General features: G+C 42.5%; 1 protein-coding gene across 7 annotated transcripts in view; it reads left to right on the top strand.

The window, feature by feature from the left end:
• The window catches only part of Fat3 (FAT atypical cadherin 3), a 582,840-nt gene that overhangs the window by 403,700 nt on the left and 162,593 nt on the right, over window positions 1-16,547 (top strand). For all 7 annotated transcript variants that reach the window (XM_039080778.2, XM_039080781.2, XM_039080780.2 and 4 more), the window contains 1 exon segment: window positions 11,417-11,478. In XM_039080778.2, coding sequence (XP_038936706.1) covers window positions 11,417-11,478 — 62 coding nt within the window.

Raw genomic sequence — 16,547 nt, 5'->3', positions numbered from 1 at the left:
ATGCGTGCCTTTTCTCATTCCCCTTTTTAAAATTGCTAACAGGTTTCTGATATCATGCAAAGAAAGCTTTCTATAAAAAGCGGTTTTTCTTAACTTGATTTCACAATGTTGCTACTAAGGGGTCTTGTATAATTTATAGAATGAAACTGGTCTTTAAGAATTGTATGTCTTCAAAGCACACGCGCATTTTCAAGACTTTACACATCCTCTGACTAATTTGCACTTTATCCATCCTCTTGATTTGAGCTGTCACATGGAAACAGATGTGGGAACAAATTATTTGCAGTGAAATAATTTCTTAGGGGAGTACAGTGCCTGTTTTCACACCTCTGGGGTGAATTAAAGAATGTTCCATGATCTTTTGAACAAACAGGAGGAGACTTCGTCTCTCAGTTGTCTGGTTACTAAATTCGCAGACAATGTCAGTGCGACCAATCTGAGTTAATAAGGATTCCTTCTGAGTTTAATGAGAAATAGTTCCCAGTGCTCTTAAGGTTTTTTACTCAAGGAAAATGCATACTGTTTTTTAAGTTTTTAAAATTATTTTTTAAGTTTTTAATACTTAAGATATATGTTGAGCATACCCTCGACCCCCCATGTTACCTCCCATTAGTCTCGTCTGCTTCTCCATACGGTTTCGAAGCTACTTCCCTGTCATGTATAATGCATGATGATTTTATGTCTCTATACAAAATCCAGGAAGCACAAGCAAGAGAAAACATATGCTATGTCTTTCCGAGCCTGACTTAATTCTCTTCAAATGATGGGCACAGTTGCTTTAAGTCAACACGTCAGAGAGACATTTGCACAGTGTCTTTTGCAGCGCTGCTCACAGTAGCTGTTAGCCAACTGAGGTATCGAACAGCGGAGAAATGGATAAGAAGAACATGGTTTATATGCACCATGGACTTTTTCAATGTCAAAGAAGAATGAAGTCATGGCATTTGTAGGAAAGCTGATATGCTGCTTTTTATAGATGCTATGCCTGCTTTACTTTTCTCAATATTAAAACATTCGGAGTGTGCATGTGCGTGCGTGCGTGCGTGCGTGCATGCGTGCGTGCATGTGTGCGTGCGTGCGTGCGTGCGTGTGTGCGTGCGTGCGTGCGCGCGTGAGTGTGTGTGGCCAGTGCAGGATTGTATGTACCATGGTACAAAAACAGAGATCAGAGGTCTGCTTTGTAGATTTGGTTCTTTGTCCACCATCTGAGTTCTGGGGATTGGGTTTGGGGATTTAGCTCAGCGGTAGAGCGCTTGCCTAGCAAGCGCAAGGCCCTGGGTTCGGTCCCCAGCTCCGGAAAAAAGAAAAAAAAAGACTCTGTTCCTGAGTTCTGGGGATCTCAGATTATCAGGTTGGTGGCAAATGACTTTGTCAACTGAGCCCTTTGCCAGCCCCTGTTTCTGCTTTCTCTGAAGCTCCTTACAGCTCCAGGTTAATCCATCATCTGAGCGTGTCCTGTGTACTTTCTCTAAGTTAAAATGAGAAGACTGATGTCACCGTACACAGAACCCTTCTTTTCATACAGCAAAAGAAGCTGCCAAGACAAGGTTTGAGCATCATTTCACCCCTCCTTCAAGTTTCTGACCGCTAACCTCAAACTGACTTGGCAAGTTCCAAAGTCTCCAGAAGTCTTACTGACCACTAATGTTCAGGTATAAAAGCAGCCTACTCCCCTTTATCTCTCCAATAGCACAGTTTACCTGTGGTCTTTCCTCAGAGGATCCCGATTTTCCTAGAGTATATGTTGAATTACACATTTTGTTGAGTGTTCCCAGTGTTTACCCATCTTCCTCACTGGGATTTCAGTATTCTGATGCCAAATATGGCCATATTGTTGCATCTACTGGGCTCTCCCCATGTCTGTCAGTGTTCAGACATGTAAGTGGAAAGAGAGACTTTCACCAGGGGATGATGTGTGAACCTCTGCTAGGAGGATCCATGGGGTTGCCGGAAGCAAGGCAGGGTGAACTCTACAACTGGGAAAGAAAACACAAATGTCAGAATGAAGTAGCGCTCTAGCCAAGATGAGCCGCAGTGAGACAGGCAGAAGCATGTCAGATCCAAGACTGGACACAGGACATCTACCTAGTGTGCTGGGAGATTTGGAACAGACATCTGTAGAATTCAGGTGGGAGCATGCGAAGGGCTTTATACCATGCCCCTTACTATGGCCTCTCAGCTCTCCTGTAGTCTAAGTGTGGCTCATGGTGAAGAAATCAAAAATTCAGATAAACCACATCGCAATGGCTGGAACCCCCATCACCAAGATATAGCCACTGTAGACAGTGCTTTCCAGCTTTGGATAAACACCAGAACAGTGGGTTTGCCTAGGATGCTTCAGAGATACTGTAGGCCCAGGATTCAATCTGTAACAGAATTTATAGTCTGGGACCTGACATCCATCAACATATAAAAGCCTCCTCCCTCAAGTGCTTTCAGTGCACAGCTGACATTAAAATTCAGAAATGACCTAGAGAAGAGCCCCTACTTCTGCACTGCACACCACTCCCAGGTAACACTCAGTGTTAATCCATGTCACATAAATCATTGAGGACGCATACTCTCCTCTCAATGAGATGTAACAGACGTATACAGAAAGTACTTTCCCATAAGTCTTTGAGTAAGTTGCTTAACCTATAAGCCCCAGCTTCTTTATCTAGCAGAGAACAGGCTAAAAGCAGGCTGGCTTTTGTTACCCTAACATTTGAAACAGTAGGAGGGAATCTTCAGTTGGGAAAAACAAGGTTAGACTGTGGGATGCAGAGGATAGCCCCCTGGCTGTTCTCCTGGTTGATAAGCATAACAATATCATTTGTGCATTTAGTGTGTGGCAGGATCCGAGCCCCAAGCTTTTAACTGATTACTTAATTTAATAAGTTTTCATTTTACAGAAATGTAGGGAAGCGAAGTAACTTGCCAGAAGCCATGCAGCTGCCTGGGCTAAGCCTGAGGTGCGAAGGTAGACACACGGAGGCCAGAACCTGCTGCCAGTTGGTGCTGTGCTGTGCTGGCAGTAACTCCTCCCGCCTCCCTTATCACATAACCCCCAGGCCCTTCTATTCGGCTGAATTTCGACTTCCAGTCACTTCTTCCTTTTTTTTTTCATCACATAGTATTTGGAGTTATGCAAAAAATGTTTTGGCATTGGATAAGAGAGATGCGTGCCACACCGCGCATGTGAGTCCACATGCCACTGATGTGTTAATGACACCGACGAACAGCATCATTTCCTATACAGCCTTAATACGGGCTTGCCATCTGCAGCTTAATTTCTCTGAAGAAATTCAATAAGCATTCAAAGCACAGCAAAACAGCTTAGAGACGCCTTCAGGTGCAGAAATGCTTCCTCGAGCTAAGCAGAGTCAGAGAGCAGAGCCCAAGGGTTCTGTGCAATGTGCAGGATGCTGATTGGGAGAACTGTAAGAACAGATGGGTCTGGAGACTATCCTGACACACTGGCAAAACTGGTCCTGATCATATGTGTGTGCGAACGGGCACATGTGTGCATGTATGCCACAAGGCAGAAACACCAGCTATGGGATAGAATTCTACAGAGCACTGTGACCATTACTCCTTTGTTTGCTGGCAATCCCTCATCCTTTACTCTGACAGTGAGTCAACTTGACCCAGATGACCTTTGTCCATCTACACTATAGTAACCAGTACTGTGACGGAGAAGGATTGCCTGACCCTCAGAATGCCCCTTCCACCTGTGGGCACCTCTCCCAGTCAGCTAGGCATGAGGGGAAGGTGGAAGTGTTGTGCACAACTATACTTTTCTTTCAAAAGCTGGTTTTCTCCCTTTTGTACTATGGCAGCTACAATCCAAATGGGAAAGTCAGTCTCTCTCTCTCTCTCTCTTTCTCTCTCTCTCTCTCTCTCTCTCTCTCTCTGGCAGAGATGAGAATTGAGACTCCTCTGCTTGCTAAGGCAGACTTAAAAACTGTCATCCACTGGCTAGCACAGACAGAAAATGAAGCATATCTGTTACAGACCCAGCAGCTGTGAACCGTACTTGTGCCACAGTGTCGCCCTGCTTCTGTTTAAAACACTCTCACTAGCAGAGTTTTAAAGCTTCTATTAGCATCTTGTAGATTACTATTTGTAAAGAAATACACGTGTTGCAGGCTTGTGCTCTGTTGGTGTCCCATGTCAAATTTTCTTAAGAATATTTAATAGCAGCGCTTGTGTGCTCAATGGAGCAGCTCGAGATCTTCATGCCTGATGAGGCAGCCCTTACTTAGGAAGCATGTCAAATGGGGCCAGTTTCCACAATCCCTTTTAACCCCTTTACAACCAATATTGCAGCTCTTACTCTTGCTGCTTATTCTTCTTTATAAGGAATCATACATGCACACACACACACACACACACACACACACACACACACACACATCTAAGATATATATTCAATCTATGTTCGAACTTAAGATTACATATTTACATATTACCTAGTTATTCTAAGTATATATTTTTAAAACACGCATATGCTCATAAGTACCTCATATTTGTCTGTGTAACATGTGCATGCTTGGTGCTGATGGAGGTCAAAAGAAAGCATCAGGTTTCCTGGAACTGAAGTTACAGAAGGTTGTGAGCATGCTGGGAACCAAACCTGGGCCCTCTTCAAAAACAGCAAGTGCTCTTAACTTCTGAGCCATCTCTCCAGCACAACGTTCCTTTGAAGACTCAAAGCTAAGGAAGGTCAAACTCCGCTAAAAGGAATAAGAGAGGTGACAGTCACCAACATGCAGGGTTTCCCACTAAACACATGTACTTACACACTTTAAAGACCATTTTTGCATTTTCCCTTGGGGAAAATCTGAGAATCAGTGTATCACTTGAGGGAAAAACCAAGAAGATCAGAGCACAGTACTTCTTGTCAGTGAGGTGTGACTCAGGACTTTTCTGCAGAGTCAGTTCATAGTTTGAGTGAATACATTCATCACGGCAAGGAAAGCCTAGTACAGGAGCATGAGGTGGCTCGTCACTCTGCATCATAGCCAGAAAGCAGAGGGGAGCGGTCGGGGATAAATTCTGGTGCTCCTCTCACCTTCTCCTTTATTCCTTGTATCTAGTCCAGAGCTGTGAGCCACTCACATTCAGGCTGCTTCTCCCCTCTCTGAAACTTCTCTGGAAACACTCTCAGAGACACATTCGAGGACTATATTTCAAATGACTCTAAGTCTACTAAAGTTGACAATGATCAACCATCCCAAGTCTGTCCTTTGTCAACCTAACAAGAAACTCATATATATATATATATATATATATATATATATATATATATTTCACTCCTTTAGGTTACTCCTCAAGCTCACAGACATTTCATAATACATATTCAAAATGCATATATTTTGTTTCCAACAGTCTTCAAGGCTTAACACTTCAAATATTACCCTAAAGTCTCCATCCCCATGTCTCTTCTGGGACTCAAGATAATATCTTAACTGTCAGGCCATGCAAAGTAAAAATCCAAGTTAGTACTTCCAATATACAATAGAACAATAGCCAAAAAGAGCTAATACAAGGTTGATAGCAGACAAGGTAAGTATGAACTCCTACAGCTCTGGGACTCTTGGGGGTATTGTCTGGGCTCCAACAGGCTTGGTAGACTTACGCCTCCACTTCTTTTGTCTCCAGCACCCAAGCTGGCTACTCCTGATACCATAAGTTTTCCTTAGAAGACAATCATGGCACACTCAGCATCTCCATTAAGTGTCACCTGTAGAACCTCATGTACCAACCTTTCGGGCTTCTTTAAGGGCATTTGCCCTTGACACTTCATACCTGGCCTCAATACCTCTCTGGACCATTCATATAAGAATTCATGACACTGAAATATTTGAATTTTACATGTCTGCCAAACCAGTACATTGTGAACAAGACAGAAAAGTTCTCTTACCAACATGAAATGCAGTCTGGTCTCCTCACATGTGTACTGACCTCTGTGTACCTAGGTAACAACATCCTTGCCTAATTGACTGTTTTGAATCAGGGACCCATCCCCACCCCCTACCAACTGCATTCCCAACTCAATTTCTATCTTTTTTCTAACAAAATTGCTATTTTTACAAATAAAAGCCTTTGCTGACTGGTGTCTTGTCCTCAGGTCACCTTTCCTATTGTCCAAGTGAGAGAACGGGTTTTCTCTTTGATGACAATAATCTTTTTAACAATAATAGCAACTTTCTTCACAACTACCTTGCCTGCTTTAAATTCACACATGCCCTTTTCCTCACCAAGCTGCATATTTCCTACACTCTTTCCCCTGCTTCAAAGTTTACTATGATCAGTAGTTGATAATCATGACACAGCCTGGATGTTATATTGTCTCAAATTTTCTTCTACAAAAATTTAAATGCTAAGACTTGCATAGCATGGGAAGTATGTTTCTAAATTCTCTGTCACAATGTAACATGAACAATCTCTAACCTAATTCTCTCCTGACCCTCCTAATGTTGTATGAGAAGTTTTCACCTCCTGCCTACCTGCTTTATGGTTTTTCAGATTCGCACCAGGATGGTCCATTAAACTCCACTAAACAATGGTCTTGGTCTTCTTTAGCCCATAAGTCCAAACTCTTTCATATTTCTCCTACAAACTAGTTCAAATTCCTATGAACCTCATAGTCAGATTATCATACCAACAATCTCACTTCAAGGTAGTAATTTTCAGTATGAGTTATTTCTTTATTGCTCTGATAAAATGTCCTACAAAAGCATTTTAAAGAAGGAAAGTTGGGAGGAACATAGTTTAAAGGGATGTAGTGTGTTGTGGTGAAGACATGGCAGAAGGAGTACGAGCTGTTCATATTGTGGGTGCAGTCAGGAATGGTCTCCTTTGTCCCCTTCCTATTCAGTCAGGGAGCCAGTCATTTTCCCTTTGGTTGTGCTCTATTAAAAAGAACTCTCCAACAAACAGAGAAAAATTCTGGGTGCCCTTGGAGTTGTATCTATGCACCCAACAAACACTTGACCTGGGTATGTGGGCAGTGGGAATCACCTGAAGTCTTTGGCTTCTAGAGCCAGAGAAAAAATAAACCCCCTGCAGCTGAGTGTGGGAGGAAAGATCTAGGGAGGTTGCACAGGAAGAGTAATGGCTGGACCATCTGCGAGTGTGAGGAAGAGTTCAGCAGACTGCTGGGCATGGACATAAGAGATTAGTCACTAAACATGGAGAGTACTTAGGGAAGCACTAATTCTAGTTAGATGTTTTAACAGCAAGGCCAACATTCTGCCCTCCAGGAGAATTATGCTGAACCAGCCAAGCCCTGCACTTGTTCAAGTAGCACACACAGTAAATGTGATGTCCTGTTAGTACTTATGCAGCTGTGACCCAGGACACCCGCAGGGAGGGAGAGAACACCAGGGGAAAGAAGACATTCTTCAAAGTGTCATGCTTCTGACCACAGCTACTTAGAATGTCTTTGGTCCTTTGGATCAGCAGCCTCACACAGTTCTTGGTCTGCTTCTCAGAGAAAGCTTGTTAGAGTTTCCTGCCTCCTGTTGACCACCTTACTGAATGTCATTTACTTAGGGCCAGCATCTCTACCCCTCCTAATTAGCAGCTTATATAAGAAATCATATCAAATTATGTCTTTGTTCTTATATTCCAACCACACTCCAAAGTGGGCCTCTGGTTTGTTTTTGAAACTAGAGTTCATCATTTAAGTCTCCATATGTACGTGGGTATCTCACATGTGTATACCATTCTATGTGTGATGTCCACACCTCTCTCTTCTGTAAGTTTAAGAGAGTGATTCCTTACCACATGGCTGAGTCTGTGTGACTGAAAGGAAGTCTTGCTCTGTTTTATCCTTTGCTCATTTTAAGGCTCGGTGTGTTTACGAACAACACAACCGTGGAAATGAGGCTGGTCTTTCTAAGAAATCCCTCTGTACTGTGAATGGTGAGTTCTGACTGTAGAAAAGCCTTTAAGGAATTGTCGTCCATTGAAAAAAATATACCTATTAAATAAACTTTACACATTTCTTGGTTTTCTTGGAACTGAGCAGGTAACAAGACTTGATTTTCAGTGCAAATAATCAGAAATTATTGTTCCAGCACAACCTGCACCAAAAGTTCATTATTTTTCACATACAAACTTGATAACTGTTTATTCTCTGAAACCCCAACTCATGACTGATTGCTAAGCTCATTCATTCATTCATTCATTCATTCATTTAAATATCCCCACTTTACAAATATAAAGATTTGTTAAACCTGAAAGACAGTTTATGATTTCCCATGGATTTTTGACCACTTTGTAGATACATGACTTATACAAAACAGCATCTCCCCATATGAAGTAAGCAATTTAACAGTTTTCAGATTATATCACCTTACTGATAGATAAAGGACTCTCCTTACTCTCAAAGGAAACAATGTACCTGTCTTACTCAGGGTTTCTATGCCTGCACAAACATCATGACCAAGAAGCAAGCTGGGGAGGAAAGGGTTTATTCAGCTTACACATTTACATTGCTGTTCATCACTAAAGGAAGTCAGGACTGAAACTCACAAAGGGCAGGAAGCAGGGGTTGATGCAGAGTTCATGGAGGGATGTTACTTACTGGGCTGCTTCCCCTGGCTTGCCCAGCTGGCTCTCTTATAGAAGCCAAGACAAACAGCCCAGGGGCGGCACCACTCACAATGGGCTGGGTCTTTCCCCCCCTTGATCACTAGTTGAGAAAATGCTTTACAGCTGGGCCTCATGGAGGCATTTCTGCAACTGAGGCTCCTTTCTCTGTGATAACTTCAGCTTGTGTTAGGTTGACACACAAAACCAGCCAGTATAGTACCTATGAGTAGATCCTCACTATCCCCACCCAACCTCACTTGCTTGTCAACTGATCTCCACTTTTAACTCTGTCTGCCTGTCTTTTACTTTTATCTGTGAACACATAGGGACAGAAGGCCAGAATCCTGGGGTGTACATGCACTTCTCTCTGGCTTCCCTCTAGGAGCAGAAACTATTCAGCTTCTGAGCTCCAGCTCACTGCTGAGTAAATTCAAGTTTCCAGGGAGTCCTGTCTCCTTTCCTATGAGCTGATAAACACATCTGAGAAAGACACAGATGGAGGACACTGAATTGCTCTCTCAGATCCTTGTGAGCATTCTAAAACTATGTGAATTTCCTGAAGACTTCCCCTAAGATTATCAGGAGGGAAAGCTGACAGTTGCCCTGGGCATTCATGCTGAATGAGCCCAGGTTGCAGAAATACTGGAAACATGAGAGCACTAAGGGGAGCAGAGGTCAGCGGTACCTTCTCTTCTTTGCCTAGAAGCTCCACAGATGTGCAATAGAGACAGAACTCCTCCCTCCACCACCACAGCACAACATGCTTATCACCTTCTTAGAGCAAGCATGCACCTTTCCTATTGTGTCTTACATAGGTCTGGTCCTGAGAAAGCTGGGAGTGGGAAGAAAGCCTCTCACTGTATGAGAATAGCCACTATCCCTCATTTGAAAAGAGCCTTCCTGACATATGTCCTTGTCAGACAGCATGCTCCATAACTGAAGAGTGGCCATTAGACCAAACGGAATCTCAGTCCATTTGAACCCAGGAGCCATGCTTCTTCTCTGCCTTTCCTTGCAACATTTGTGTGAGGATAAGCAGGTAGAAAGATGAATGTCAATGAAGTGTTAGTCAGATTCAGCAAAGAAGAATGGGAGTGGACAGCGTCTTGCCATTGGGTGCTGAGGACCATGTTAGTCCTCATCCCCAGAGATTCTGATACAGGAAACTAGAGACAGAGTGGAGTAACAGATCTGTGGTCTTAAACTTCCATGGGGCATTGTGATGGTCAAGAGAAAGGGAAGTCATTTACGTTGTCTCGGGACACTGTTGGGGTAGTGTTGAAGGTAACCAACTCCACACAGAGAGTACGCCCACCTTAAACCATCAGAGAGCTCAACAAATCCAAAGGCAAATTAGGTCCCTCTTCTTTATTCTAGGAGCAAGATGGGTAACAGTCTTGGGAACAAATGACAGAGCCTTCCCAGCATATGCCCATGTGTCCAGTGGAAAATTGCAGACTTGGGAACAAAGAATTATAATGGTGACAGAGGAAGGAAGTAGGCATGTGTCATATCAGATGGCCCAACACCTAAGTCAAATTGAAAGTAACTAGTTGTGGGTACAACTAGTTCTTAATACTGTGTGGTATACATCAAATTTGCCAAGAATATACATTTCAAGTGTTCTCACCACAAAATAAGTAACTTATGTGATTAATATATAAGTTCATTTGTTAAACTTTTCCACTTGTCACTTATGAATTGTAATATCACTCTATGCCCCATTAAATACACATCTTTATAGTCAATCTACAATAAAAAAGAAAGAGAAAAAAAGAGAAGAGAAGAGAAGGAAAAATCTAGTGTCAGACACACAAATGAGTTCTTGGTACTGTGATTGAAGCACAGGTTTTGTTTCCTTGTTGGGTGCTAGAGCAAGACGGGTGTGCCAATTTGTAGATGACTGTGCTACTCTACATGGGACATTATTTTGGATGCCACCAAAGCATCACTTAACTTTCTGTGGCCTCTTGTTTCTCTAGAATCCACATCCTCCCCATATCTAGTCAGCAGCCTTGGGTCAAGAACTCCCCTGTGGACCCCCAGAAGCTTTCATATACATTTTTTTAAAATTCTTTCCTAGTTAATCAATACACACCATGAAAAAAATCCCAGCTCATATTTCCTTCAGAGATGTTATAATAGAAAGTAAATTTGGGTTCCTAATTGCCATTTCGCAATAAGAATAATAAACTATGCAAAAGACAAATTTGTGCAATAAGCCGAGAGGTCTCGAAGTTCTGCCTTCTCCTTACCTTTGTCCTTATGGACACTGGAGAAGATATAGATCCTCCCATGGGATACCTTAGTATAAAGATCCAAAGTCATAAATCAGAATGGTAAAATTACAGTGAAGTGTTGGTTGTAAGAGCTACTGAATTTGGGACAATTATGTGTACAAGTAGCTATTGCAGAAATCACTTCCTAAATATAACTCAAAATACGTAAGTATAAAAATTAAATAAGGCAATGTAGCAAGAATCTAGTCAGTGTCAACTACCGATTAATAACCTAAGGACCTGTAATCTGGCTCCTACAGAAGAGCTGCATTGCTGAGTAAATGAGTATTTGGGCTGTTCCTTCATTAGAAAAACAAGGCTTCTTAGGGAATGTTTGCATTCTTCCCAGACAGCAACAGTTCTTCTGAATTTCCCACAGTTCCTTAGCATATTTGACCTTGCTTTAAGAATAGGTCTAAGCATCCCTAGGAACTGGAGGGTTGCCATTCTCTATCAATTTTTAGCTTTCCCTTTAACCAAACCCTTTTTTTTCCATATTCAATGAGCTGCTCGCCCCAGATATTTAAAAGTCAAATATTCTCATTTCTACACAGGTCTGATTACCACGACTTCAAGGAAATTGGATCGAGAGCAGCAGGCAGAACATTTTCTTGAGGTAAGTGCATAGAAAGAAGCAGCTCTCATTAAAATTGACTTTCACTAACTACCCCCTCCCCAACCTTCATCACCGAGGAAGAACCTGAAGGCTTCTAAGCAGTGGGTTTCCAAGGCAGGTGCTCCTTCTGGCCTGATTGATTCGGAATTTGGAGTTTTTCAGTGCAGTCCTCTGTAAGCCAAGCAGGACTCAAAAGGAGAACTTAGACTCTGTTAAGGACAGGCAGAGGCCTGCATGTCTCTGCCTGAACTTCAGACTCCCACCAATAATCGGAGCATTTGGAGCAGAGCACTGTGGGCCTCAGCTCCAGACACATACAGGGAAGAAGCAGCCTCATTGCACTTAGAGTGAGGCCCTTTAGGAGGACCCTGCTCACCTCATTTCTCTTCCTGGAGAGATGGCTGAGGATGAGAGGTGCTTCTTGATTCACAACCCAAGATGACTGTTCCTGCAGCTCTACAATCCATACCCATAATTCATTAAGACAGGAGCAGCCATCCACAGTAGAAACTCTAAGAGCATTGCTTCTGAAAGGGAGGTTAAAAAGAGTATAAGGCAACAGATGAGAACAGAGACATGAGCGAGGTCTGTGGCCTTCTTTCTTTCTACGAATTTCCAGGGTCTTTGTTGGGAAGCTGGAAGGAGTTTTGTAGTACCATGATTTAAGTTTGACGGTGTGCTATAGAATGGCTGATGATGCTTAAATTTGAGGACAATATTCAGAGCTGATAATGTGCACATGACTTTGAAATATTCCCTTTATCCCCAAGACTTGCACACATATACCACACCTGCACACATACACTCATATACAACTACATGCCTAGACATATACGTGTGTATATATTTAAGTGTATATATATGTATACATATGTACATACATACACAGAACCACATATCTATACACTTGTACACACACCTTTATGTCTAGACACATTTACACACTTTATACACACACCTACACATCCCTACACTAGTACACACATACATGTATTTACACATAGACAACTCTCACAGCTTACACAGGAATCTCTTTGGAGCCCTCCTTTATTTGTTCATTCACCATGAAGAATCTATTTAAGGAACACAGAGCACTGAAGTAGCTTGGTAGCTTGAAGCTTTTCATCATGATATATAATTAATCACCCTAGACTCCCATTTCATTGCCCTAAAGTATGGCAGAGTACGCATAGTATATATACCTCACAGGGACACTGTTAGAATTAAACCCTGTGTTCTATAGCAAAGTAATTTTTAGAACTCCAAGTCCCCTGCATAACAGAGCGTTGTCATTACAGCATGACCCAGTGACAATCTGTTCAAAACACTACCTTTATCCCATAAGGATAAAGACTACAGGCTGACAAAGTAATTACAATAATACTTTTTTCAAAATCCTATTAATGAGCTGATACTCCAACTGACTCAGGTCATCAACAGCTGACTTGTTTTGTGTGTTTTTCTACTTTCCAGAGAGATCCCAGGAGCCCTGGAGAGGCTGTGTTATGGGGTAGCTAAACCTGTTAGCTCTGAGAAGGAAGAAAGGAAGATATTATCTCATTAGGTGGAGTCCTTTGTATCCTGGGAGGGTGTGAAACAGCAGGAATGAAGTTGTACTGCAGAGAAGTGATACAAGGTTGGGGGGGTTGGTAGGTCTGCTCCCCATGCAAATCCTCGATGCTTTAAGATTCTTCAGAAACTTAGTATTGAATTGGCATAGCTTGGGGTCCAGATCCTAACTGCTCAAATGATGTCAAATAAAAAGGAGGTAAAGCAGCATAGAATTGAATGTCAAAGAGTCGTTACATGGTTAAAATTTATGTGAGATCCTCGGCCCAGCCACTGAGCAGGGTTGAGGAAAGTCAAAGCAGTTATTGAGGTCTGAGTTAGTAGCAAGTAGTGATCTAAAGACAGAACCCTCAGGTGTACTTAAGTTTATGTCTATTCTCGGAGAAAAACAGCAATCCTGGGCAACTACACATGTAGTCTAGCTTCTGCCTGTGATCAGGCATTAACCAGTCTCTCTACAGACTGAGGGCAGGGATGATTAGCCATAAGATAGTCAAAGGAAAAAGCCACTAAAAAGGTAGCAAGGAAATGCAAGAGAAGATGGGGGAAGCTCTGTTAAAAGAGGTGACATTTGATGGCTTAAGGCTGAGACTCTGTCCAAGAAACAGAAAGTACAGAAGAGTGTCAGTGGGGAACAGGGGCAGAAGGTGATGTGGGGAAAGTCAAAGTGAAAAGCAAACAGATCTTTGCAGTTAGGATCCCATGGTTTTCCCTGAGTGTGGCAGAAAGCCATTAGCCTTTGACAGGTTGATTGCAGGATAGAGCTAGGGTAGGGCAGTGAGCAGTGGAAGACTATGGGGAGCTTCTAGTGAGACCCAGGTCCAGCAGTGTGGTCTGGCAGAGGGTGAGAACAGTGTCGGCCAGGGAATGAATTATCTATTCCAGACCCCATTGGAGATCCAGAGACAGGCTCTGGATCATTCGAACCAGTGGGCCACGGGGTGCACCTCATTGCCTTCTTAGTTCCATACACACTGTCCTCAAAAGTCTGCTGAGACTCAAAAGCTGCATCTCTGTCTCTCTGTCTGTCTCTCTGTGTCTTTCTCTCCTCTCTCTGACACTCTGAAATGATTATTCATATATAGATAGAGATAGACATAGATGTAGATAGATATAGATGTGTGTGTGTGTGTGTGTGTGTGTGATTCTGAAGTTCTAGTTTAATTGTGTGTGTCTTGTGTCCTGATTCTGCTCCTCTTTTGATTTTGAAATGATTCTGTGTTTGGAGCTAGATGTTGCCCTCTTTCTATCTGTTTCCACTTCTTCATCCTCTCCTCTTCCTCTTTTCTTTCTCTTACTTTCAACCTTTAAACTGTATATTTTACAGCCATTGTATTTTTTTGTAACATCACAGGAGAGTTTGAATAACACTGATTTATATTTTGATTGATCTTGCCTTAAGGTAGTCCTGCAAAATATTATAATTGGCAGTGCAGGCTAGAGTTCTCCACTGTGCACAGATTTTTGTAAGTGCTGATCCATTTGGAGAGTACTGAGTATGGGACTCATTTTCTTCAAAGTGTAATTGCCCAAGGAACACTGTGATCCTCTTATGCTCATAGGAACCTCTAGGTCTGTTCGACATCTCTCCTTTCCAATAAAATGAAGTTGACTCTTCTCGAAAGAGTCAGTTTAGAAGCCAACAGGGCACGCACACCCTGTGAAGAAACCCAGAGGACATGAGTGGTTGGGTGTTAGTTGCTGTCTTCATGAGAGGAGGCACATCAGTTTATACCTTAGTTAAAAAATACTCCTTTTTATTGTGTGTAGGACACACGAGCTCGTGGTTCTGTAGGGAAGTCACATCAACATGAACTGTCATGACTGCTGTGGCTCACATCTGTGACCCCATTATTCAGGAGGCGGAGGCAGATGAGCCAGAGTTCTGACTAGGCTAGTCTACATAGCAACACTGTCTCATCAAACGGTCTATGGGTATCAAAAGTTGGTTGTTATCAGAATCCAGAGAGCTTGCCAACACAGTGAGAGCATCAAGAAACTGCAGGCAGACTTGCACGTGCAGCACCTGCTTCCTCCATGATTCCTGAGTGGTAATTCTCACCTAGCTTGGAAGTCACTCATGTGAAAATATTCCCCTGATCTTCGCTCACCTCCATAAATGCAAAAATAGATTTGTAGTTCACGTATTCAAACTTGAGACAACCCTTGACAGGCATTTGTGAGTGTGGTGCCAGAGGCCAGTTCCAACACCCAGATGTAGTGTTGGAAAAGACACATTAATTAGTGACTAAGCACCACGGCTTGGTAGTTTTAACTGTGGTCTGTATTGCTCCCTTTTCAGAGAACTTGGGTGTGAAAAGCACCAGCTCTTTCTTGTGGTATAAGCACTGATGAAAACTGGCTTCTTACCTATCAGATGCAGAGTCACCCCGAGGGCATGAAACTCCATTTCTTGTAGTTTTGAATCAAGGCCATGTGGAAAAGGCTGGCATTCAATAGCCTCTCAGAGCTCAAGAGCAGTCTTACACCTCTCTAGATGCCATGTTCCTCACCCGTGAAGAGGAGTGACATTTTCTGCCTCTCACTTGGTATGAAGAGTAGGTGAAATGACAACCGAAAGATGCTCAGGGTGTGGCTGTTAGAGAATGTGTGTCTGTGAACAGTGGGGGTGTGGTCAGGACAGACTGGCTCTCTTGCCTCTGTGTTCTACACCTGGGAAACTCTGAATTCAGTGTGTGTGTGTGTGTGTGTGTGTGTGTGTGTGTGTGTGTGTGTGTGTGATGTAACTGGTGTCATTCTAGACAAAGTGGGTATGAGCTCAGAGATAGATGCCAAGAGTACTCTGCCTCCTTTCGTTTGCCAAGTTAAATTATCTCTAGCCACAATTTTTCCTATCTGTAAAATAGAAGTAATAGCAGCTGCCTTATATTTACAAGGTGCACAAAGTCAGGCCCCCACAAAGCCTCTAAAACATTGCTAGACCCTCCCTTTCCCATCTCCTTTCTCTCTTGTCTTCAGAAAACACTGTTATCTTTTGTTTATTTTTTGTAACTGCTTCAGCAGTTGACTCTCTGATATTGGTTTGAATATGTGTGTACACACACACACACACACACATACATACATACATATGTGTGTATCTGTGTGATTATAAAGTTCTAGCTTCATTGTGTGTGTGTCTAGATTCTGCTCCTCTTTTGATTTTGAAGTTATGCTCTGTTTGGAGCTGAATGGTCTGATTAAAATCTCCCAAAGTGAACAGAAACAGTATTTAATTTACAAATCAAAAAAATAACGACAGGACCCAGTAAGCAGTATAAAGACAGCCAGTGAGAAATTATGCTGAATACGTGTATAACTTGAAATTGCTAAGAGAACATGGTGAGACTGTATTGCTAACATTGGCGTAAATATGAAATCGCATCAGGGATGTCTATGGGACCTACAGCCATGTGCATTATTCATCATCTGTCACTTTCACAAACTCATCCATCATCTTCTACAGGATACACCTCATGTGGCTATGACTTTTTCCATGC

This window comes from Rattus norvegicus, chromosome 8 (assembly GCF_036323735.1).
Source record: "Rattus norvegicus strain BN/NHsdMcwi chromosome 8, GRCr8, whole genome shotgun sequence".
Lineage (NCBI taxonomy): Eukaryota > Metazoa > Chordata > Mammalia > Rodentia > Muridae > Rattus > Rattus norvegicus.
This window is presented reverse-complemented; position numbering and strand designations above follow the sequence as displayed.